This window comes from Musa acuminata, chromosome BXJ2-9 (genome assembly GCF_036884655.1).
Source record: "Musa acuminata AAA Group cultivar baxijiao chromosome BXJ2-9, Cavendish_Baxijiao_AAA, whole genome shotgun sequence".
In the NCBI taxonomy this organism is placed as follows: domain Eukaryota; kingdom Viridiplantae; phylum Streptophyta; class Magnoliopsida; order Zingiberales; family Musaceae; genus Musa; species Musa acuminata.
Genome location: NC_088346.1, coordinates 14,155,350 through 14,182,384, shown reverse-complemented (window position 1 = coordinate 14,182,384; position 27,035 = coordinate 14,155,350). Strand labels below are relative to the sequence as shown.

The 27,035-nt window shown below is 33.4% G+C and overlaps 1 protein-coding gene across 8 annotated transcripts; it reads right to left on the bottom strand.

Moving 5' to 3' along the window:
• Positions 1-8,885: 8,885 nt before the first annotated feature.
• On the bottom strand, positions 8,886-13,057 carry LOC103998315 (transcription factor bHLH49-like). 8 transcript variants are annotated; one of them, XR_010491439.1, is made up of 9 exons: positions 12,733-13,053; positions 11,746-12,592; positions 11,462-11,650; positions 11,261-11,326; positions 11,109-11,177; positions 10,949-11,020; positions 10,585-10,770; positions 9,357-9,524; positions 8,886-9,279 (listed from the first exon to the last, which is right to left on the bottom strand). XR_010491439.1 is itself a non-coding variant. In XM_065126677.1 (9 exons), the coding sequence occupies exons 2-9, from the start codon at positions 12,403-12,405 to the stop codon at positions 9,432-9,434; spliced, it is 1,251 nt and encodes a 416-aa protein (XP_064982749.1). In that variant the 5' UTR covers positions 12,406-12,592; positions 12,733-13,057; the 3' UTR covers positions 8,886-9,431. The 8 variants fall into 8 exon arrangements, 7 of the variants coding, with proteins under 7 accessions (XP_064982749.1, XP_064982750.1, XP_064982751.1 ...); XM_065126677.1 differs by having other exon boundaries at positions 8,886-9,524; positions 11,746-11,930; positions 12,015-12,592; positions 12,733-13,057; XM_065126678.1 differs by having other exon boundaries at positions 8,886-9,524; positions 11,746-12,197; positions 12,324-12,592; positions 12,733-13,052.
• Positions 13,058-27,035: the final 13,978 nt, after the last annotated feature.

The following is a 27,035-nucleotide window of genomic DNA, read 5'->3' as shown; positions in this document are numbered from 1 at the left end:
TCGCTGGCCGAAGGTAAGAGCGAAGCTTCGCTTTTCTCAACGACGTTGGTCGTGGTTGCGATTACGACGACAGCGACGGTAGAGAAGAAATCTACAGCAATATTGCAGTGATGCTACTACAGCAAAGGAGGAAACTGCAACAGAGGAGGAAGTTGTAGCAGAAGATGAAGTTGTTGTAGCAGAAGAGAAAAGAAAATAGCTACAACGAGGAAGAAAGGTGGGGCAGTGCTGATGAGCACAGCACTAGAGATGCCGTAGCGGAAGGGAACGAACGTTGGCGTAGAATGACAATGGAGAAGATTGGCAGCGAGAAGAGGATGTAGAATGGCAATGGAGAAGATTGGCAGCGAGAAGAGAGCTTGCTCTAGGCCTTGCTCTAGGCAAGCGGCTCTGATACCATGATAGAAAATAATAGAAGATAAAAACTTTTTCTTATTATTTTAGAAATACTTCAAAGTACATGATGCCATATTATTTAGATAATCAAGCAAAACTCATGAAGTAAGGCTAATTAAATACATTTTTGTATTACTACATAATAAGAAAATGGAGCATTGATTCCTTTTGTTTATCAATTTACATAAGAAGATTTGAGAGCACTCTAGTTCAATAGTGACAAGTGTTCAGCGGAGTCATTTTATATTTTTTGTTTTGATTAATAAATTCAATGAAGCTTATTTCTAATATTGCAAGTGAATACGAGTGACAAAAATCTAGAATCGTTACATCTCATAGGTTAATCATCAAATCAAAGGGATGCTCATAGAAAGATATATCCTATTCGAAACAAGCTGCATCATAAGTTATTATAAATATTATGAAATACGATAGACAGTCCATCATTAATTAATTAACCAATTAGTGACTTTTACCTATTTCAAGAATGATTGTTCTATATTCGTTATGAAGTATATCAAGCATTTATTGTTTGGATTTCCTGTGTCATTCTTCCAATGAGAAATGAAGGGGTTTCGATTGCAAATTACAATATTAGTTTTGGACGACGAATATATTTTTAGATAATTTACTTTTTAGTTTCCATAAGAGTTGTAAATCTTTTGCAATATACAATATCAGTATACATGTTCTAATTTTTGATATTTTAAAATTATATAAATGATTAATGTTTTAGCTATGTAAAAATCATTTCTATAATGTGTATCTTACTGTGTAAACAGAATTGTGTAAACCATAGATATATTCTAGTGTTTTGAGATAACAAAGAGCATTTATCTAATTATGTCCCTTCTATGTAATGTATATCATACTATGTAAACATATTACATTGGACTACGATGGATAAATGTCATTAGTTTTCTCTTTCAAGATTTTTTATATTTTTATAAATTATTTAGCCTATGAACTATATGTCATGTTTTTATTTTTTATCAATTTTTTTCTATTGAATCTCGTATTTTGACGATGAAATCACTTGATATATGTTTATGATTTAATCTGTATTTTAAGTGACATAAGATGCTTTGATCAAGATGAGACAATTAAAGTAGGAAAAATCATGTTGGGCTAGAAGAACATGTCAGAAGATTGGACTTTGGACCGGTGGATCGGTCGACGTATCGATAGAAGGTTTCGGGCCGTGGACTCGGGCATCGGGCCAAAAAGAGTAGGTATTATGCCAAGGATATCAGAGTTGCGGAGTCAATTGGCCGATTGGGCAATAGGTCGTAGGAGAGGACGATGCGCCGAAGAATCGGACGAAGCGTCAAGGGACCAATGACATGTCGGATAACTTGGTTAATTGCTTAGGATTAATTATCTCGATCGAAGTTTTGTTTTACATGTGCAGGATTAACTACGATAGAAGTAAGACGTGCAACAAGAGTTACGCTAGAGTCAAGACTATGATCATGTTGGGAGTTCGAGAGTTCGACGAAAGTCCGGACGATCGTCGGAGGTTTTGTAGGAACAAATCCGAGATGTCCAGGAGCTTGCCAAAGAAGCTCGTCGGAACTCGCCAAGTGGATCGTCACAAGTCCAGGAGTTTGCCGGAAGTCCGCCGAAGAATCGTCGAAGGTTCGTCGGATGTTTGTCGGAAGTTCGCCGGAAGCTCGCTGGAAGAAGCGATTGACGCACCGGAGCAAGTTGTATTAAATGTCTTAAGAAATATCGTAGTTAGCATGTAGATTAAGTTAGGAATGAGAGGTGATCCCATTAACTTAATCTGGGGGGCAATTGGGCCCTTGATAGACCCAAATTGGGTCGAATGGATCAACCCATTCGGATCAGAATTCCTACCAAGCGGTGGCACCGCCCAGGAGATGGTCTCTCAGGAAAGCTGGGGCGGTTGCACCGCCCAAGTCAGGCGGTGGCATCGCTTGGGCTAAGTCTCTGAGCGAGACTCGGCGGTGCAACCGCCCCAGTCAGACAGTGGCACCACCTGGGCTCAGTCTCCGAGCGAGACTGGGCAGTGGTACCGCCCCTATCAGGCGGTGGCACCGCTCAGAGGCTCAGTCTCCGAGCTGTTAGGCGGTTGTACCGCCCCAATCAGGAGGTAGTACCGTCAGGACTCCGGAAATCCGGGAAAAGATATTTTTGAGCTCCAAATTCAAATTAGTTTGGGACCTATATATACCCCACCCTTTCCTGCATGAAAGGGCATCGAAAGCTTGATCTTACTCTGTGATTTTAGAGCTCAAAAGTGTTGTAAAGGCTAGAAGTTCTCATCCCTCTTTTCTTTCAAGTTTTGATCTTTTAAGAAAGGAGAGAAAATTTTGTAAGGGTTGTCTCCTAAGTCCGTCAAAAGGAGTGAAACTGTAAAAGGGTGGTTAGCTTTTGCCTATTGAAGGAAGGCCTCTAGTGGACATCGGTGATCTCGTCGGAGGAGGAAGTCAAAAGTAGATGTAGGTCAAGATTGACCGAACCACTCTAAAATTGCGGTGCTTTTTAGTTTGTATTTATTCTTGCTATTTATCTTAACTGCACTTCGTCTAATTTAAGTTAAAGTAATTTCCGAATCGGTTTTCATATTGAAATCGATTTTATCGTACGAATGTCGTATTTCGGTTTGTAATTACATTCTGTTCTTTATCTTAACTGCAAACTGCCTCTATATCTTTACTTTAACTGCATCTCATCACAAGTTAAAGTAATTTTCAAATCAACTTTCTTACCGAAATCGTTTTTATCGTACGAACATCGTTTTGAATCATCGAAAGTTTTCCGCTATACTAATTCACCCCCCTCCTCTTGATCCTAACATTTTCATTTTCATAAAATATATCAAGGATCTAGCCAATGTTTTTTAGCATTTAAACTTCTAAATTGGTTCAAAACACTTGGTAAAAATTTGGGTAAATGAAAATATTTTCTAATATGTGATGTATTATGTTTACCTAAAATCCAAAAATAGTACATCATATGGAAGGACTTGTTTAAATGATCTAAAATTTTTAATAAAAGTTTATGAAGTTTGTATTAGACTCAAATGGACATATGTTACTTTTTTTATTTTTAAAATTTTTATGATATTTTTATGAATTATTTAGTTTGTGAATTATGTGTCACTTTTTATTTTTGGCTAACATTTTTTATTTTCACAAAACTAGAACCATCCAATATTTTCTGATATTTAATCTTCTAAATCGATCTGAAACACTTAGTAAAAAGTTGGATCAAAGAAAATATTTCCTAATATACGATGCACTATTTTTACCTAAAATATAAAATTAATGTGTCGCATGGAAGGACTTATTCAAACGACCTAAAAGTTTTATAAAAGATTTGTATTGGATACAGATGGATATATATCACTAGTTTTAGATAATTTTTTGATATTTTTATGAATTATTCAACTTATGAACTATGTGTCACTTTTTATTTTTTGTCAACTTTTCTTATTTCTACAAAAATATCATGAATCCATATAATGTTTATTGATATTTGAGCTTCTAAATTGATCCAAAAACACTTGATAAAAATTTTTGCTAGAGAAAATATTTTCTAATATGTGATGTGTTATTTTTGACCAAAATCTAAAAATAGTGCATCGAACATAAGGATTGTTCTAATAGACTTGAAAATTTTAGGAAATGTTTTAATTGGACCCAAATGAACATTAGTCACTGTTTTTCTATTTTAGGGTTTTTTTGATATTTTATGAATTATTCAGCTTGTGAACTATGTGCTATTTTTTATATTCTTTTGATAACTTTTTAATTTTCATAAAAATATCATGGATCCATGCAAAGTTTTTTTGACATTTGAGCTTCTAAATTAGTCCAAAACATCTAATAAATAATTAAATTAAAGAAAATATTTCCTATTATGTGATATATTATTCTTGACCAAAATCCAAAATTAGTGCATCGAATTGAAAGACTAGTCCAAATGACCTAAAATTTTTAGGAAATGATTGCATTTGACTCATATGGATATATTTCATTGATTTTTTTGATATTTTTATGAATTATTCAACTTATGAACTATGTGTTATTTTTTTTTTATTTTTTGCCAAATTTTCTTATTTTTATAAAAATATCATGGATCTATGCAATATTTTTTGATATTTGAGTTTCTAAATTGGTCCAAAATATCTAATAAAAATCTAGGTTAGAGAAAATATTTCTTAATATGTGATGCACTATTTTTAGGCAAAATCTAAAAATAGTACATCGTATAGAAGGATTGGTTCAATAGACCTGCAAATTTTAGAAAATACTTTAATTGGGCCTAAACAAACATATGTCACTAGTTTTCTATTTTAGGAAACTTTTTTTTAATATTTTTATGAATTATTCAATTTGTGAACTATGTGTCTATTTTATTTTTGGCCAACTTTTTGTTGTTTTCACAGAAATATCATGGACCCATGTAATATTTTTTGACATTTGATCTTCTAAATTGGTCCAAAATACCTAGTAAAAAATTGAATTTGAAAGAATATTTTCTAATATGTAATACACTATTTTTACATAAAATCTATAATGTATCGAATAGAAGGACTATTCCAATCGACATAAAAATTTTTCGGAAAGGCTTCAATTTAACCTAAATAGACATATGTCATTATTTTTTTATTTAAAAAAAAATTAAATATTTTTATTAATTATTCAGCTTGTGAACTATCTATTATTATTATTATTATTATTATTATTTTTTTTTTTTGGTAAATTATTTCCTATTTTCACAGAAATATCATTGATCCATTAAATATTTTTGATATTTGAACTTCTAAATTGGTTCAAAACACTGCTAATTCAGATAGATAAAATATTTTCAAATATGTGATGCTTTACTTTTGTCTAAAATCCAAAAATAGTGAATTGCATAGGACTGGTCCAGTAGACCCAAAAGTTTGAGCAAAAACTTCAATTGAACCCAAATGGACATATGTTACTAGTTTTCTATTTAAATTTTTTTTGATATTTTTATGAATTATTTAGCTTGTGAATTATGTCTTATTTTTTTATTTTTGGCCAACTTTTTCTTATTTTCATAGAAATATCATGGATCCTTGCAATGTTTTTTAATATTTGAGCTTCTAAATTAGTCCAAAAACTCTTGATAAAAATTTAGGCTTGAGAAAATATTTCTTAATATGTGATGCACTATTTTTGTCCAAAATTAGAAAAATAATGCATCGAATAGAAGGACCGATCCAAATGACTTGAAATTTTCAGAAAAGATTTGCATTAGACCTACGTAGATAAATGTCACTAGTTTTCTATTCAAAAAAATTAATTTGATATTTTTATGAATTATTTAGCTTGTAAACTATATGGTATTTTTATTTTGGCAAATATTTTTTCATTTCCAAAGAAATATCATGGATCCATTCTATATTTTTTGATATTTAGGCTTCTAAATTAATCTAAAATACCTAATAAAAATTTTGAGCTTGAGAAAATATTTTTCAATGTGTGATGCACTTATTTTTGTGCAAAATAAGAAAGTAATGCATCGAATTGAAAGACTAGTCCAAATGACATGAAATTTTCAGAAAATATTTACAATGGACTCAGATGGATATTTGTCATTGGTTTTCTATTTTAAAGATTTTTTTGGATATTTTTATGAATTATTCAGTTTATGAACTATGCCTTTTTATTATTTTTGGCCAACTTTTCCTATTTTCACAAGAATAAAATAATCCATTCAATATTTTTTAACATTTGAGCTTCTAAAAATTTGGATTCAAGAAAATAATTCATAATATGTGATGCAATGTTTTTGTCCCAAACCTAAAAACAGTGCATCACATAATCGAACTAGCCTAAATGATTTGAAATTTTTAGAAAAGTTTGTTTTGTACCTATATACATATGTCATTGATTTTTTTATTTTAAAAATTTGTTTGATATTTTTATGAATTATTTAGCTTGTGAATTATGTGTTATTTTTTATTTTTTGATAAACTCTTTCCCATTTCCACAAAAATAACATGGATCCATGTAATGTTTTTTTGACATTGAAGCTTCTAAATTGGTCCAAAATACTTGATAAAAATTTATATTAGAGAAAAATATTTCCTAATATGTGATGCACTATTTTTGCCCAAAATCCAAAAAATAGTGCATTATATATTAGGAATTATTTTCTTTGACTCAAATTTTTATCAAGTGTTTTGGACCAATTTAGAGGCTCAATATACTTATATGATTTTTTTTTCTTCTTGATTATTCAAAAAGAAAAGAAAAGATAAAGAATAAGGAGATAAACAAAAAGGAATAGGGAGAAATGAGAAGATAAACAAAAAAGAGATGAACAAAAAAAATTATTATTTTTTTATCGAGATCGATATCCATACTTATGACAGTAACTTATCATACACTATACCCAATCATTTTTTTGATCTTCTTAACAGAGTTCAAATGTTAAACCAGTAATGAACCATTTCAACTCAAGTAGGGTAAGCAAAGTCTATTGCTCTGCCCAGGGAAAAAAGGGTGAGGAGCATTGTTTGGATTTTCTTTTTAAGAAGTAGCATTCTAAAGGAAAAAAGAAAAAGTCAAAGTTAATATTTTTTTTTCAAAAATTCGTCCAAAAAAGAATTAACTAATAGAACAAAGCTGATGTTCTGTTTGGATACGTAGACATTCTCTTTTAAGGTATCCACTTAGGGATCTGTAATTTATAATTACATCTCTCTCATGCGTAATATGATACGGTTAATGTAGGTAGGTATATATTAGAGAGAGATAGAGAGAAGAGAGAGACGAACTTAAGGGTCTTTATCTGTCGTTGATAGATGAGTTGGTGTCACGTGATTAAAAAAAATTGGGGCTCGCCTACCGTCGCCTCTCCTCATCACGTGGCCAGCTCACGGCAGTTGGCGGAGCGGGTCCCACGAAAACCGGGTTTTGTGGTGGGGTATGATGGTTCGATGAAGCGACGCATGTGGTTAAGAGAGCAGCACTTTCGTTCGTTACCTTTCGTTTGTACTCGGTTTTTGTACCTGTCCTCTTCGTTAGTGGGAATACGAAGAGAGTCCGGGGGACCACCTTTTCTCTCGTGACAGCCTCCCAGAAAGGACAGGTAGTTGACCGGGTAGATGAGGAAGTGTGGAAACGGCAGACGGAGGAGATCCGGCGGAGGTCGCTGTCGCGGGAACGGGACGCCGGGCCCAGGCGCCGCGGGACACGTGAGGGGGTTGGCGGGGGGCTCACGTCACGTGCGTCCCAGACCTTTTCGGGGGATCGCCACATGGGGCGTGGGACCGCGGCCTAGCGGCGTGCGCGGCGGTCCCCACCCGCGCCGTTGCGTTTGTCGTGGAGCGTGGCGAGATCACGGAGGCTTCCTCCGTCAAGGAGTCCGTCCGCCGCCGTCTACCACGAACGGAACCGTCGAGTAGCGGAGCCGGAACGTTCCGTTTGCTCTGACCCTTTCCATCCCTGTTTATTTTCTTTTAATTTTCCATATATTTTTATTTTCTTAATAAGCTTTTCCTATTTGTAAGATCATGATAATTTTCATGCGTTTAATCAAATAATACTAAGACCTGGCCGAGACACGGGAGGTCGCGCGTGGGCCCACACAGATCCATCTCGATCCACGATGCTGATACCCACCTCCTCACGTGACGCGGCCCCCCTTTTACCTTCACCTCTCGCAGCGCGAGCGCGGACCCAGTCGCACCTCGACACGTGTGTGCGCCGTACCCCCGTCGCGTCATCTCCTATCTCACTTTTGCGGTGTCTCTCCTCGCTCGCCTCTCTTTCCTCTAATTTGGTCGGCGTTCAGCATCTTTCGGACGCATGCTATCACGATCATCTCGCCCACGAGCTTAATCTGTCCCTCCATTTACGTCTCAACATGCTCGCGTTTGATCACCAGGGAGATGAGATGTCTCATGTCGCGATGTTGGTGGTGGATGTCAGCGTCTGGTTTGCGCGGATCGTGGAAGATAGTGTTCGTGTCGTGGCTCTAGTTACGATTCAACGACCGACCGACGCGGATAGGATGATGAACGTCGAGAAGCGTGCCGTGAGCAAACAGCCAAAATAAACCTCAATAAACAACAAATATTGATTTCTCAAATCCAATCTTTCATACAAGTTTCATGTATTTATTTATATATTTTTGAGGCCAATTATATACATCATGAGTATATAATTTCATGCAATTTCTAAATACAATATGCAATTTCCAAATCCAATATTGTTGAGAAAGTACAAGATAGATCAGAAAGAGAGCATCAAATCTGAAGTTAAAGATGATATCAAGTTAGTCTAATGTTTGTCCTGTCGACCAATGACTATCCAGATTAAAATTTGTAACTTTTTCAATCTTGTAAATGTCATATTAATTTTTGCGGTAACTTTTCCGAGTTGCAAAGTTTTACAGTCACGAATAGGGAGGGGAGGGGAGCTTCTTGCCCAGTCTTTAATGTGTTAAAAGAAAAACCAGTAAGGAAACAAAGAAGCGCATACAGCATTAAATCATTGGAACAGTTGTATTTAGCTCTGCAAATGACTTCACATGGTTTGTAACACAAAAAAAGTATGAAGGCTGCAAAAGTTGGAGTTATGCATCCGTTTCATGTTCCTTCTCCTCTGTTCTTCAAGTTTGCTTCCACCAAGATCTACAGAGGAAAGTGCATCGGGGAAGCTGCTGACATTACTTTTTGAGTAAAAATCGAATCTTTCTGCTGCCTATCTATGATCAATCTCAGAGAGAAACTTTGTCTTGACAAAATTATGCTCCATCTTGATGTAATTGGTGGCTATCAGATCCACTTGTGAAACCGTACTTATTATGCGCAGTAGTGAGATTTGATGACTGTTCAGCTCATCCTCCATGCATTAAAGATTTTATAATTTCCTTGCACAAGATTGAATCCAATAAGAACGAGATACTCGAAACAACAATGACTGCTTTGGTTTGAAATCAGAGCGTACGAGGGATGAGCGAACTGTGAATTCGATCAGCCACAAGGACAGTCAGGGTATCATGCTTCATGCACAATTTGAGGTTTATTGATGAACTCTGTGAGAATCGAGATTCACATTGCTGCTGTATGCCGTGTGCATAACATTGTGGAGCTCTTCGTCCCATGCATTATGGACCTGCACATACGAAGAAAGATTATGTGCCAGCAGGGAAAGCACAAAATATGATGCAGAAATATCTTACCATTATGTGACAACTATGTGATGGTTTTATCAGGAGACGAGACATGCAAAAGTTCCTAACAATGGCATACATGCTCACATTAAGGTTCCTGATTGGTCCTCCACATGAAGTACTCTAGTATAACCAATGAGAAAAGCTTTCTGAGTTCCTGAGGAATCTACAAGACTTGTTGTTTGATGTATGCAGATTTAACATATAGGGTTCCCCAGATGAGGCTATTGCTTGCCCTCCTTTTTGGATTGAAAATGAGAGAATTAAGAAAGTATAACAGTCGCTGGAAGTAAACGTAGAGACGAGAAATCCTGCTAACAAAAATCATCTTGTATCATCTCAGCATAACTCGATTATATCTAGAGGTTTTATTAAAATATGTGCTCTAAGATTAAACCAAGTCAATTTAGTTAGCTCATTAGATCAGCATGTTTACTTCAGACAACAGACAATAGTAAGATGAATGATATTTAGCTAACATACAATGTCAACAAACAACATTCAACATTCTGTAGAATAAATATCAACTCCTAAGTCGGTAAGACGAATCAGATTAAGTGATTATGAAGGAATATTGTTTGTAGTTGAGCTCAAGTCCCGACTCGGTCATCCAGAAAAAGTTGGTCTGGGAATGATCAGCAACAGTTGCAAGTCTAAATAGCAACTACAGAGACAATCATGGTGACAAGAAAGACCTAAAAATGGAATATGGTTCGACTGGTTAGAAATTCTACGCATGATTTAAATATATATACTTCACATCATCATCTCGTGAACCTTTTTTGAGTTCCTTGTAGATCCTTTTGCTCCTTTGCATTGGAAACATTGTTTTGTCTTAAATATTTTTGTAGAATCATTACCTGTTCATGAAATGATCAAGCATTGCTTTCAAAGTGTCACATAGAATAGATAATTCGACCTAGTTTTCCATTTCCCTGATAAAACAGTTTCACAAGACATTACTACCAACACCCAAGTGTATAATCAGACAATAAATTATACCTGCATTTTGGATCCATCTACTGCAGCCATTTGAGTATTTATTGATCTTCTAAATAAATCAGGAGGATTTACAATGTCGGATAACCCAGCTTGAATCAAACCCTGTTGAGATGGATGTAGCTGAGGATGAGCAATGTCTGCTGAGAAACCACTCGTAGCTGATGGGCCATTGCAGGACTGAAATAGCTTCCATGGAAAAACATAAGAGTGGATTATCCAAATAAATGAAGGATTTTGATGTAATGCATGACAATATGCACTTTTAATCTGTTAAATAGACAAATGATAAACCGGTACAGAAACACAAAGTGGAAGCAACAAAAAAATTGTCGGTCCGACGAGCATGAAGATTGCTACCACTTACATATCTGGAAATAACAGCCTCTGTATCCATGTTTGGACATGGATTAATGGCTGCAAGCCTCATGGAAAGAAACTGGCAATGAAAAAGAGTTCAGTTAATGTTTGAGCAGAGGTATCATGTCTGAATATGTAACAAAATATGTTTATGGTATCAAGCATACCTCAACCTGCTGCTGTAGTGATTGAACATAGTTGATGATCTCATCAAGCATCACTGCCTTTCCTGTGACCTACATTCAAACGTGAAAAGGTAAAATGGATCGATAGAACAGACTTTATATGTCGAAATCTAAAGAGAATTCAAGAATACTACCTTACTGCAACCAGGAACAAGGTCTTGAAGCAGCTTCATCCGTTCATTGATCTTTTCCCTTCTCACCTGTGATACATATGAATCGAAGATGTTGACCACAAAAAACTTGTTATACTGAGATCATCTGAAACTCAGAAACCAGGAAAGTTGCACTGGTTTCCCTCTAGAAAATGGAGATTTCCAATGGTGGCAAGACCTTACTCTTTCTGCAAGACTGTGACTGTTTGTTGCTTGGCCACGCCGTGCTCTGACGTGAATGACATCTTCATTGGATGATTCAGTGCCATCTTTCACGTGCTTCCCTGAGCTGCTATTCTCAGCTATATGTTCAAACCCCATGTTATCACCAGAAATCTGTGATGCTACTTTTGCTTCTTCTAATCTCATATCCTACAATGTTATTGCTCGGTTAGGTGCCTACTTGTGATCAATGAAGGGCGACAAAAGAACAAGAGAATATATCTGAGAGAAAGGACAGGAATAACCTCATTCGATCTTTTCATTTTCATTTTGGAAGAATTCCCAGTTGGATGTTCTTGGTGAGCACCGGTGAAATCAGGCAGAGTAGACTCACTGCTCAGAGCAGCTATGCCATCGAAATTATCCTTCTCCTTCTGTTCCTCCATTGCACTGTCATTCTTGGATCCATGATCAGTAGAAAATGAGGCATCTGCAACAACTCCAGAGTTCATTCTTGAAGCATTAGGATGAGAATTTGGTGATGGATCGGCACCGAAAAGATTCATCATGCCACCTAAATTACTGGCATCGATGCACGAAAACCTTGCGGCCCTCTCAATGAAAGCTGAATCGGATGGGAAATGTGATGAACTTGGTTGCAGAATCCCAGAACCAGCTCGTGAGAGAACTCCTCCAATCGAAATCTGATTGCTACTCTCTCGCAGGCTATTCTTGCACAAACCCAAGCTTGTTGATTCTGTGGGAAGGTTCCAGAGGCCAGTACTGAAAGCATCAGTCATGGAACCTATCTGAGTTCCTTGACCAACAGAGACTGAAGAATTGTGGGAGATAAAACTTATGGATGGATTGCTTTGATACCAACCAGAAGAATTTCCAGAGGTGTAGTAGTCCAAAGTATCCTCATTCTCAAGTGAGTCACATCCATCCTTTGCATGCATATCCATTTCACAATGCCCCTCACACACAAAATAGATCAATCAAGTCAAAAAAACAGTGAACAGCTACCTACTTTGATCTCAATAGGGTGGAATCGAAAGTTCACAAAGACAAATTGCCCCCAAGGGTCATTTGGCAAAGGTATCATCAATGAACCAATCAAAAGGAAATAGGTGAAGAGGAGGAGCTCAGTTCCTGGAAACAGATAAAGAATGTATTAAATAACAGAATTCGCCTACTGAAGATACCTACATACCACAACAAGTTACATGCATCAAAGAAAGAGGACCTATGGCATCAGGACCACTTGCAGAACCAAAAATTCACCAACTCACCACCTGTTCAGGAGTGAGTCTCAGAAAAAGCAGAAAACCATTGGAACCACACCGCAGAAAATCCAGGTTTCACCGGCAAAGAGGACCCAGCGTAGTTCTACCACCCTCTGCCTGCATATCACAACGTGAGAAAGGGATCGAAGAGTTGTGGACAGGATGGACAGATGAAAAATGTGGCAGGCCAATGATTCCCAAACCCTAGGAGCTGAACAAGGACACAGATACCCAGCTGTAACCAGAGGTGAAAGGACTAGGCCAGGAGAGAATCCCCAAGAAGTACGATGAGTTAAACATGTTCTGGTTAAAGATATCACTACTCTGCGCAACCAAACCAGTCATAGCCAGCACATAACCACAATGACTCTGTTTGACTCACTGAAAAGTGAAACCAATAGGAGCAAAAGAAGAAAAGAAGGGAAAATACATATAAACACCAGATTCTTTCTTTCTTTTTCACTCTTATCATGCTCCCAACGACTGAACTATTGCTTCTACCATTATAAAAACTTAGATTCTATCTGGTGTTTGTATTTAATTCTATCTTGTGTCTGCCGCTACTGTTGTTGGACTGACACTGCCAAGTTTCAAGCTCCCTTAGCTAGTGAATGTTACAGTGATAACACATCTTCATCTTCCAAGCTAGAGAAAGATTAATGCTTGCACTGACATTGGAGAGGATCCCAAATCCATAGGAAAACACTCCTGAGCTCCCCCTACTCACCAGCCTTAGTTTCTTTATTCAAAGTAACATTATAATAGTAGGTTTTCTTTAGCTTTTGTAGGCATTATTTTAATCTGATACAAGCTTTATGCTAGCAACCTGACACTGCCAACCATTCCAATGATATCATGTTAAAGATCTAAAAGTTTCATTTGGCTTACTTGGAAATTGTAATGAACTTTTAAGTGGTTTATAGGAACACAGCAACAACTTGCACAGGAATGGAACTGTATGTTGCAGAGTGGGAGCTGCTGAGGAAAAATAAAATACATTTAACTGGTCTTAACAATTCATCCCAACTCTACTTGATTTAAAGTTCTCAACAAACATCATATAAGCAATCTTATTAAACTGATCATTAGTGTCTTGATAGTAAACAAAAATTGAGGGAATCTATTGATTTCGGAGACGTAAAGTAAGACAGCATCTTACATAGCTCTATATTAAGAACAAAAAAAAAGTGCTGTATTAAGATAATATTTATAATGAAACAAATCAGAAATCAACCTTTTCTTTGGTATGCTCACCTTAGATTTATGATGGTTTTGGTGGTCCAACTCCTCGAGTGAGGAGACCACATAATAGACTTGCCCTTTTGTCAACCTCAGGAGATGCCTAGAAATGGTAAAAGCCAGGATCAATTTTTTTATCAGAGATTCAGCAAATCTAAGTGACGCTCTTGGTTTTACTCGATCTATATGATAATATCTGCCAAGTTTAGCAGGACAGGGACAAGTGTTTTCCCATAGATTGAGATGGAATTGGCTCCACACATCTACAAGTTTTCACATTACTCTAGTCCTAATAGTTTAATTCTTGTCTAACCTGATCTAAAATTTCCTATTCTTTTATCTAGAAAACAATTATCCTACAAACATCTAAGCAAGCTTCTGAGATTGGTAATACAATGAGGTTCTTTGTAAGGCTCAACATGTTGGTTCTTAAGCATGTTATGTAAGAAAATTTAAGATCAAAATATATTTTTAAATCATCATAATAGAAACATAAGGAAAGGAAATGAAAATTACAAATCTCTAGTTATTATTATCGAGAATTTTAATAATAATTTTTTTTAGTATTTTGATACCTTTTGGCTTGAAACTCTCGTTTTAGATGGTGTAAAAAATCCTTAAGACTTATCGAGATAAAGCCCAAGGACTAAGAACCTCATTTATATAGATGTTCTTCCATTATGAACGTTTATTATCATCAACTTCATAATGTTCAAGAATTAATTCAAGTTTATAATGTTTAAACCATAATAAAATTTTTTTAATGATAATGAATAAAAAAAATTAATAATAACAAAATATAATGAATGAAAAACTAAAATATTTAGACTATAATAAATAAAAAAATTGATGATAATTAATGAGGAACTTAATGGGAACAATTATATTCTCCAAAAAAAAATTAATGATAATGAATGAGGAGAAAAGTTATATTCTCCCACTTGCTCTATAACTTGAATTAATCTTATTGAATAACTTTCTTAACAAATAAATATATGAATCATAACACTAAGAGCAAGGATTATCATCCATGTATCACGATGTATTTGGTTTCTTAAGAATTAATATTAATGTGATAATATTACTTAATGAATAAACCTTATGTTTATGCTTGATCCAATATAAATATATTTTCTCAAATTAATGTGCATATGAATGAGAAAATATCACAATATATAAGAGTTTTAATACAATTACAAAATAGAACCCAAGTCTTATTTTCTCTACATGATACTTGAATTTCAGAGGTGGCATGCCTTTAGTCAAAGGATCAACAAGTATTAATTTAGTGCTAATATGCTCAATGATCGTTTTCTTTTTTGTATACGTTCTCTTATAGCTAAATACTTAACGTCAATGTGTCTACTTCGACTTCTACTTTTATTATTCTTAGCTATAAAAATAGCAACTAAATTATCATATAAAATTCTCGATGGCCTAGAAACAGAATCCATGACTCTAAGCCTAAAAATAAAACTCTTAAGCCAAACACTATGTGATGTAGCCTCAAAACAGGAGATAAACTTAACTTCTATAATAAAAATAATAGTCAATGTCTGCTTGACACTTCTCCAAGAAATAACTCCACTAGCCATTATGAAAATGTACTCTGATGTTAATTTACAAGAATCAACATAGCCAACAAAGTTTGAATCTAAGCAGTCAATCACATCCAGATTATCCGTATGTCTATACATAAGTATGTAATCTTTGATTCCTTAAAGATATCTAATCACTTTCTTTGCAATACTCCAATGGTCCATACTTGGATTACTCTAATATTGACCTAGCATTCTCATAGCAAATGCAATATCAGGTCTAGTACAGACGTGAACATATATAAGTCTTTTCATATGGTAGAAGCATATGAGATGTTTTTCATTAATTTCCTCTCAAAGTTGGTTCAAATTGAACATATCACCTTTCATAAGGGGAGAAACTCTTGATGAATAATCCTTTATCTGAAATCTTTCTAAAAGCTTATTGATATAGGTTTCTTATGATATATCTAAAATGGCTCGAGGTCTATCTATATGGCTCTTAATGCCAATGACATAAGATACTTCACCCATATCCTTTATATCAAAGTTTTTAGAAAGGGATTGTTTCATCTCATGCAATAAACATTTATCGTTGGTTGCAAGCAAAATATCATCTATATATAAAACAAAAAAATATATTTTACTCCCATTAATCTTTTGGTATATACATTGATCTATAAGATTTTCAATAAATCTAAATGGAGAAATCATTTCATGGAATTTAAAATACTATTAGTGGGAGGCTTATTTTAAACCGTATATAGATTTCTTAAGCTTACAAACTAAGTGCTCACCAACACTAGAGGAGAAACCTTCAGATTGTTTTATATAAACCTCCTCCTCTAGATCTCAATTAAGAAATATTATTTTCACATCCATTTGTTATAACTTAAGGTCAAAATGAGCAACTAATGCCAAAATGATATGGAGAGAATCTTTCTTAGATATAGGAGAAAGCATCTCCGTATAATTGATTTCTCTTTTTGAGTAAATCCATTTACAATAAGTTTTACCTTATGTCTCTCCATGTTGCCTAACGAATCTTTTTTGGTCTTAAAGATCCATTTGCAGCCAATGACCTTTTTCCCATTAGGTAACTCTATAAGATCCCAAACTTCGTTGCTCTTCGTAGAATTCATCTCCTCTTTCATGGCATCATACCACAAATCTGACTCTTTGTAATTTATAGTCTATGAAAAGGTTTCAGGATTATTTTTGGCTCCAATATTATGGTCAATATATAACATAATCATTAAGAATTGCTAATGTTTTATTTCTGATAGATCTTCTTAATGTTATACCAATATTTTCCTAAGGAACTTATGGTTCAACTAGTTGTTCAAAAGCTTCTCGTAATTCATGAACTGCTTGATCTATCAGCAACTTATGGAATATCAATAATTGGTTATTCAATACTAGTTTGCACTTGAGGAGTGCTATAAACTATAACCAATCTATCAATTTATGTTAAAGATTAAGATTATATATGATTATTTGCAGAAACTATATATTTGAACTGATTACTCCTATAGATTATGTCATCCTCAAGAAACTTAACGTTCCTTGATTCCACAATCATAGTTGTATGAGATAGACAATAAAACTTATAACCTTTGGAATTTTCAACTTATGTAATGAAACACTCACTAATAGTCCTCGGTCTAATTTTTTCTCTTATGAATTATATATCCTGACTTAAGATGAATATCCCCAAATACACATATGTTGCAAACTCAATTTCCAACATTTCTATAATTCAAATATTTTCTTTAGGATAGCCTTGGTTGAAACTCGATTTAATATATACACAACCATCTTTAGTACTTCAGTCCATAAGAATTTAGGAAGAATGAAGTTGTTAAGCATAATCCGCACCATATCTAATAATATTCGGCTTCTTCTTTCTACAACACTATTTTGGTCTAGAGAACCAAGCATAGTATATTGAGCAATAATCTCATATTTTTTAAGAAACTTAGCAAAAAGATCAAGTGCTTATCCATTCTCATTATATCAACCATAATATTCTTCACCTCTATCTGATCTCATAATTTTAATTTGTTTACCATATTGGTTCTCAACTTCAGCCTTAAAAACTTTATGAAGCAAATAAATATACATATATCACGAGTAATCATTTATAAAGAAGATGAAAATTTTCTGATTATATGCATCAATATATAGACAATAGATCAGTATGAATAATCTAAACTCTTATTAGCACCTTTCTTAGACTTAGTCTGTTTTCCTTTTAACACAGTTCACACAAGTATTAAAATCAGTAAAATCAAGAGTACTAAATACTTCATTGTTATCTAATATCTTAATTCTCTATATAGAGATATGTTCTGATCTTCGGTGCCAAAATATTGTTGAATCTCGAAGTTTAATAATGAAATCAATTGATAAGTGTTTATGATTTGATCTACGTTTTGAGTGACATAGGAAGCTTCAATCAGGATGAGATAATTAAAGTAGGAAGAATCATGTTGGGTCGGAGGAAAACATATCAGAAGATTGGACGTCAAGCTGGAGGATTAGTCGACGTATCGACAAAAGGCTTCGGGTCATGGTTTCGGGCATCTGGCCAAGAAGAACGGATATTGCACTAAGGATATCGGAGTTGCAGAGGTCAACTAGCCGATTAGGTAATAGACTGCAAGAGAGGACGATGCGTCGAAGAATTGAACGAAGCGTCGATGGATCAATGACATACCATACAACATGATTCATGCTTAGTAATAATTGTCTAGATCGAAGTATATTTTATATGTGCAGGATTAACTATGATAGTAAGACATAAAGCAAAATGAAGTCACAAAGTCAAGAACGAGAATTCATTGGGAGTTTGAGAGTTTGTCGGAAGTCTGAACGTTCGTCGGAAGTCCGGACGTTCGTCGAAAGTTCTGCCGAAACCAACCGAGAAGTCCAGGAGCTTACGAAAGAAGCTCATCGAAACTCGCCAAGAAGATCATCATAAAGTCTAGGAGCTTGCCGAGAGTTCACCGGAGAATTATTAAGAGTTCGTCGGATGTTCGCTGAAAGTTCACCGGAAGCTCGTCGGAAGAGCAATTGACGCACCGAAACAAGAAGTACTATGATTATGTCTTAGTTATTGTAGTTAGACCATAAATTAAGTTAGGATTGAGAGGTAATCCCATTAACTTAATTAGAGGCCAACTAGGCCCTTAACAGGGTTGAATTGGGCTAAATTAAGTAGTCCATTCAGCACCTGAAATCTTGACCAACGGTGGTACCGCTTGGAAGACAATGTCCCGGGTTGTCTGGGTGGTGGTACCACCCAGACTAGGCAGTGGTACCACTGGTAGTAAATGCTGCTAGTGGTGGTACTGCCCTTGTCAGGCGGTGGTACCACCTAGTGTCAGACCAACGACGGTAGTATCGCCTAGTAACGGCGGTGGTATCGCTAGTACCCCGAAATCCGGGGATGACATTTTTTGGCTCCAATTTTGAAGCCATTGGGGCATATAAAAATCTCACCCTTTTTTGCATGAAAGGGCATAAAAGTGTTTAACATATTCTTAAATCTCTAGGGTGTTAAGTGTTTTAAAAGTGAGAAAGAGTCCTCCCCTCCCTCTCTTAGCTTTGTAAATATCCAAGAAAGAGGAGTGAGGCTTGTAAGGGTTATCTCCTAAACCCGGGAAAAGGAGAAAGCACTGTAAAGAGGTGTTTGGTCCTCACCTATTGAAGGAATGCCTTTAGTATATGCTGGTGACCTCAACGGAGGAGGAATCCAAAAGTGGATGTAGGTCACATCGACCGAACCACTCTAAATTCTAGTGTGCAATTTACATTACTGCAAACCTCCTTAATCTTCTTCTTGCACTTTTACGAAAGTTTTCAAATTCAATTTCTCTCTGAAACGAATTAAATCGAAATGATTTTCGTCGAAATCAGTTTTAATCGAAACAAAGACTTTTGAAATCGAAAAAGTTTTCTACTGCACTAATTCACCCCCCTCTTAGTGCTGCTCTTGATCCTAACAATTGGTATCAAAGCTTCATTTTTCTCATTTAGTTTAACACCCAAGAGAAATGACTCTTTTCGGCTTTCAAGAGGGTCACTCTCTCATTCATCCTCCCATGTTCAATGGGATGGACTACACTTATTGGAAAACTCGATTGAGAGTTTTCTTGCTTTCGTTGAATCTCGATTTATGAAATATTATCAAAAATAGATTTCAAAAGTCTTCTCTTCTAATGAAAGATTGGAATGATTTGGAGAAGAAGAGTTTCTTTTTAAATGCAAAAGATATGAATGCTTTATTTTGCGCCTTGGATAAAACTGAATTCAATCGGGTTTTAACTTGCAAAATGGCTTTTGATATTTGGCACATTCTCAAAATCACACACGAAGGCAATAATAGAGTAAAAGATTCTAAAATAAATTTTTTAATACATAATTTTGAACTTTTTCGAATGAAGCCTAGCGAAACCGTTATTGACATGTACACTCGTTTTACGGATGTTATCAATGGTTTAAAAGCTCTTGGAAAATACTTTTCTAATTTTGAACTCGTTAACAAGATCTTAAGATTTTTTTCTAAAAATTGGAAGTCAAAAGTAACGGTAATACAAGAAACAAAAGATTTAAATATTTTTTCATTTGAAGAACTAATTGGATCTTTAATGACCTACGAAATGACTAATATAGCACAAAACAAACTTAAGAATAACCTTCCAAAGAACAAGAAAGATTTCTGACTTAGAACAATCGAAGACCACTCGAGCATAAGCTCAAGTGATAGTGAACTTGAACTCCTCACTATGAAATTTAAAAAGTTCATGAAACAAAAATTAGAGAACAAAAAGAACCCAACTACTTGCTATGAACACAAGAAGAGAGAAGTACTTTGGGATGAATCAAGCTCCTCTAAAGACGAGGTAAAAATCAACAAAGGCGAGGTGACAAATTACGCCTTAACGACTTTCGATGACGAGATAATCAAAATCCCCTTAGTTTATTTCGAAATTACATGATGCTTTTCATTAGTTATTTTTAATTATTTTTCTTAAAAATTACATGTTTAATAATGTAATAAAAATGGGATCATACTTACCTTTCTAATGATTTAAAAAATAATCATGAAAATTACATGTTTTATGATAAACAAACAAAATGATTTTAATTAAAAATGCCTTATGATATCATGCTTGATGTTTTAATGACGTAATAATGCAATAAAACATTAGATATAAATCTAATGTTTGAACATCTAATAAGGTTAATTTAATAAGCAACAATGTGTATCATGTTGATTTCTATATTATTTTTCGATTTTGATTGGAGATGCTCTATGAGTAATGAAATCATATTTGATTTGAAGTAATGATTTGATATCATGCTTAATGAGTTTATATTTAGAAATGATGCATGATGATCTTTGTGATTTATTTCTTATTGATCTTTGACTTAATAAATCTTACACTTTCGGTTTTAAATGTTGATGCATATTTTTATTTGGCATAAATGAAATATATCGCATGAATTGAAACAACTAAAAAGAAGAAAGGTTTCTCCTTGAAAATTTTATTTTTCCCTACTTTATCGATTTTTTTCAAAAAGGAGATTAATGAATCTATTTATATCACTTTTATGAATCTCTTGGACCATAAAAATGATTTTAAAGAGTTAAATTTGAATGACTTTTTATACAAATCTTTCATATATTCTTAAGATTTATGAATCAAAATCTTATATCTCCTTTGCTTCTTTTTGTTATTTACCAAAAAGAAAAATTATCCAAATGAATCATGTTCTTTCGATATTCATGAATTGATTATAACTTGAAAATTATATTATGAATCAAGATTTTTTTAAATTGTCCTCCTATAATTTTACTTGGTATTTTATTTAAAGAGGAGATTTAATATATGAATCATATCTTTTGGTATTCACATGATCTTATCTTTCATGAGATGATTTCTTTGTATTTATGGCTTGTATACCTTGTGATGACTTGAATATTTACACTAACATGTTTTTCCCTTTTTCTTTCTTGTTTACAATGACAAAAAAGGGGAAAGAAAATAGCTAGCATCTTAAAGATAAACTTAGACATGCTAGATCTTCCAAATGTATAAATTTTTCTTATACATTTTTCGGATTATGATCTTGATCTCTTGAATTTTAGACTTGATCTTTCATTTTTTATGATTGAAATAATGATTGGAATATTGATGTAATTATGAATGATGATTTGGAATCATGCATTTTATATTTTGAAAATATACATGATGATTTGGTATTATGTATACTATACTTCAATTTATGATAATGATGCATGCAATGATGAAATATTCATAATGAAAAATTGTTTTGACATTCACGACTTGATTTTTCATCTTTGTTACTTTATCTTTATCATAATTTAGAAATTACTATAAAAAAAATTACAAAATTATATTCTTCCTCTCTTTTTGCCAATGACAAAGGGGGAGAAAGAATTGCTAGTGTGCACATCTCAAAAGAGAAGAAAAGATTACTAACTTTAATATCTCAAGAAGCAAAACTTGTAATTTGCACATTGCAAAAGGATGCAAGAATCACTAGCTTGCACACTTCAACAAGAAAGCTATCTTGTATTTACTTTCGAAATATTGCTAGCTTACACTTTCTAATATGATGAGAAATTTTTTTTGCTAGCTTGTATGTTGTAGAACATGCTATCTTACTACCTTGCATATCTAAAACTTGATAGCTTGCATGTTCTAATATAATGTAGCATTTGCTAAATTTGCTAGCCTAAAAATTGCATGATAATAAAACTGAAGATTATGTTTATTATGTAATAAGTTGAAATTATATCTCAAACACTTGATAGTTACAATTCTTCTTTTTGTTGATGACAAAGGGGGAGAAGTATGATGTTATGTATAAGTTTATGATAATATGTTACTTGGATTTTTGAATCCAAGAGTTCCATCAATATGCTATATTGATAGAGGGAGTTTGTTTAAACTCCGGGAGTTAATGTTAACTCCATCATCAATTGGTTGTCATCATCAAAAAGGGGGAGATTATTGAATCTCGGATTTTGATGATGAAACCAATTGATAAGTGTTTATGATTTGATCTACGTTTTGAGTGACGCAGGAAGCTTCGATCAGGATGAGACAATTAAAGCAAGAAGAATCATGTTGGGTCGGAGGAAAACATGTCAGAAGATTGGACGTCGAGCCCGTCGGATGTTCGCCGGAAGTTCGTTGGAAGCTCGCTAGAAGAGTAATTGACTTATCGAAACAAGAAGTGCTATGATTATGTCTTAGTTATTATAGTTAAACTATAAATTAAGTTAGGATTGAGAGGTAATCCTACTAACTTAATTAGGAGCTAATTGGGCCCTTAATAGGACTGAATTGGGCTGAATTGAGCAGCTCATTCAGCACTTGAAATCTTAGCCAACGGTGGCACCGCTTGGAAGATAGTGTCCCGAGTTATTTGGGCGGTGGTACTGTCGATAGTAAATGCTGCCAACGGTGGTACCGTCCTTGTCAGACAGTGGTACCGCCTAGTGTTAGACCAACGATAGTAGTACCGCCCAATAACGATTGTGGTACTGCCAGTACCCTGAAATCTGGGGATGTGATATTTTTTTGCTCTAATTTTTAAGCCATTGGTGCCTATAAAAATCTCACCCTTTTCTGCATGAAAGGACACGAAAGTGTTTAACATATTCTTAAATCTCTAGGGTATTAAGTGTTGTAAAAGTGAGAAAGAGTCCTCCCCTCCCTCTCTTAGCTTTGTAAACATCCAAGAAAAAGGAGTGAGCCTTGTAAGGGTTATCTTCTAAACCTAGGAAAAAGAGAAAGCACTGTAAAGAGGTGTTTGATTTTCACCTATTGAAGGAAGGCCTTTAGTGGACGTCGGTGACCTCGACAGAGGAGGAATCCGAAAGTGGATGTAGGTCACATCGACCGAACCACTCTAAATTCTGGTGTGCTTTTCATTTGTACAATTTACATTACTACAAACCTCCTTAATCTTCTCCTTGCACGTTTACGAAAGCTTTCAAATTTAATTTCTCTCCGAAACAAATTGAATCGAAATGATTTTCATCGGAATTAGTTTTAATCGAAACGAAGAATTTTGAAATTGAGAGTGGTTAGCTTTCTGATTGGCTTAATTTTTGTCAGTTTTATTCTTCTCGTGAGTGGTTACCACCAATGCACTCTCACCCAACTCCATCACTGGTCTCTCTTCTTCTTGAATACACAAGATCATTAATTTATTGATTGACCATTTGTCCTTATGTGTATTATATAAAATCTTAAAAGACTCGTACCGTTGTGGAAGAGTGTTCAGAATGTAATGCACTAGGAAGCATTCTGATATATCAACATTGAGTTTCTTAAGTTGAGCTACAATGTCTCACATTTGCATATATGCTCATGGACACCTTTTACATTAATGAGTCTGAGGGATGATAATTTCATTATTAGAGTACTTACTAATGCCTTTTCCGAAGTGATGAATTACTCATCGATAACTTGTAGCAAGTATTGGACCTTCTTATGCTGATCAACAGAACCACACATGCTAGCAATTATCTTAGTCTTGATAAACATCACGTTGAGTTGATTAGATCACTTCGATTGCTCATATAGTACGACCTTAGCTGAAGTGCTAGTGTTAATGACTACAGGTGGTTCATCCTTTCTAATAACATAATCAATATCCATCCACCCTAGATGACCCCTAAGTTCGAGAATGTCATATTGAATATCATATAAATTAATAGTTTAAGAAACTAAAAAAAATTTAAAATACTTAAGTCAAAATTTAAGGCTTAATAATCTAAATTGCATGTTTTACTAATGTGAAACATGCAAAAAAAAAAAAATGAATCTCATAACAGAAAAATTGGCTATGAGTCAAATTTTTTAATTCAAATAGATTCAAACGATCTTTATGATAAAACCATTAAATTATGTACCAATTCATAATGTAAATTATGAAAATAATCTGATATTTTATACTAATTAATTATATAAATATAATAAAAGATCCTATAGAATAATATTTATTATATTAAGTATAATTAATCATAATGTTATGTCTAATTACTTATGTGATCTTTATTTTAATTTTATATATAATTTTAATTAATTAAGGATGCTGTGATCCATATAATCTTAATTAATTAAAATTAATTCATTTTAACATTTGGTATTAGAGTGACATTGATCTCTGCCTGGACATGAATTAATTTAATTTTTTTTTATTTTTTATATCAAATGTAATTATTCTCATTAAGTTCCTTATTCATTATCATTAATTTCGTTATTTATTATGGTCTAAATGTTTTAGTTTCTTCATTCATCATGAATGTAACTGCTATTATTAATTTTTTTTATTTATTAATCAATAAAATTCTTTATGGTCTAAACGTTTCAAATTTGAATTAATTTTTGAATGTTACGAAGTTGATGGTAATAAATGTTCTTGATAGAAGAATGTCTATATAAATAAGTTTTTGGTTCATGGGCTCAATCTCAAATCTTAAGGATTTCTTATATCATCTAAAGCGAGAGTCATGAGCCAAGAAGTACCAAAATATTAAGAGAAACAATTGTTGAGATTCTCGATAACAATGACAGGAGGTACATAATTTTTGTTTTCACATTAGTTTCATTATGTTTTTATTATAATGGTTTCGAAACATATTTTGGTCCTAAATTTTTAACATTTGGCATCAGAGCTATTTCTTAGATAAGTGTCAAGCAGATCTTGATTATTACTATGGAAGTTGAGTTTGTCTCATGTTTTGAGGCTACCTCACATGACGTATAGTTTAAGAGTTTAGAGTCATGGATTCTATTTATATGCTATTAAAGATTTTCTGCGACAAACTGCTATCTTTATGGTTAAGAACAATAAAAGTGGGAGTTGAATTAAATATATCGACATTAATTATTTAGTCATTGAGTATATTAGCACTGAATATGATGATTGCTAATCTTTTGACTAAAGGCATGCCACCTTTGAAATTCAATGATAATATAGAAAAAATGAAACTTGCTCCACTTTGTAATTATATTTAAACTCTTATATATTTTAATATTTTCTTATATTTATGTACACATTAATTTGAGAAAATATGTGTGTATATTAATTTAAGAAAATATATACTAGACTAAGAATAAATATAAGATTTATTTATTAAGTAATATTACCACATTAAGATTAATTCTTAAGAAACTAAATATAATGCACGGATGATAATACTCACTCTTAGATGAATTATCATGTATTTATTTCTTAAGAAAGATTAATTTAAGTCATTAAGTTGATCATGGGAGAATATAATCGTTCTCATTAAGTTCCTCCTTTATTATCATTAATTTCTTCATTTATTATAATCATTTTAATTTCTTTATTTATTATGAATGTAACCATTATCATTAATTTTTATTTATTATCATTAAAATTCTTTATTATGGTTCAAACTTTTTAAAGTTGAATTAATTTTTGAATATTATGAAGTTGATAGTAATAAACGTTGTCGATGGGAGAACATTTATATAAATAAGTTTTTGGTCCCGTTTTACTATTAATGAATGTTCAATTACACTAAAAACACTGAAAATCTTATATCTTCATGACTTTTAACACCATGAATCAAAAGTTTCAAAAGAGAAACCAAAATTAAGCAATATTTATGGTATAAAAATGAAAACTTTTTTCATATTAAGACAGAGGTTTATCACGTCTTTGATATTAAATGTAAAAATATTTACGATCAAAACATGTTTTTAAACCACCATAATAGAAATATAAAGAAATTAATGGGGAAATAAAAATTGATCCGATCATTGTTATTGAGAATTTCAACAATAGTTTCTCTTAATATTTTGACGTTTCTCGGCTCAGGACTCTCGCTTTAGATAGTGTAGAAAATCCTTAAGACTTGAGAGAGATAAAGGATAAGGACCAAAAACCTCATTTAGACATTCTTCTATCAAAAACATTCATTACCATCAATTTTATAAAATTAATTAATGTTTGGACCATAATGAAGAATTTTAATGATAATAAATAATAATAATAATAATAATAATAATAATAATAATAATTATTATTATTATTATATTCATAATGAATGAAAAATTAAAATATTTAGATCATAATAAATTAAAAATTTATGATAATTAATAAGAAACTTAATGAGAATGATTATTTTTTTAAAAAAATGATGATAATAAATGAAGAACTTAATGAGACCGGTTAGGTTACATATATGTTATAGATGTGTTGAACAACAGAAAACATCTTTCTGGCAACATATTAATGTGTATAGGGTTGTTTTACAATTGATGAAACTGTTTACTACTGTTAATAATGCTCATGTCTAATGAGGTTAACAAAGAATTGGATGACAAGACATTCCCACGACCTCGAAGTCCACTTTTGTGTTTGATCTCTGAATTAATGAAGTTTTTAAGGGAAAATAATCTGGTGGCTACTACATAATTAAACATCATTACTTGGTTAATTCTACTGCATATT

What these genes read in the sequence shown, in the direction of transcription:
- LOC103998315 (XM_065126674.1), bottom strand. Translation starts at nt 12,405, where the DNA reads ATGGATATGCATGCAAAGGATGGATGTGACTCACTTGAGAATGAGGAT. An exon ending in TTGTTCCTGGTTGCAGTAAG is followed by an intron (nt 11,178 to 11,260) that starts GTAGTATTCTTG and finishes GTTTGAATGTAG; the next exon opens with GTCACAGGAAAGGCAGTGAT. An exon ending in TAGATGGATCCAAAATGCAG is followed by an intron (nt 9,525 to 10,584) that starts GTATAATTTATT and finishes TCGTATGTGCAG; the next exon opens with GTCCATAATGCATGGGACGA.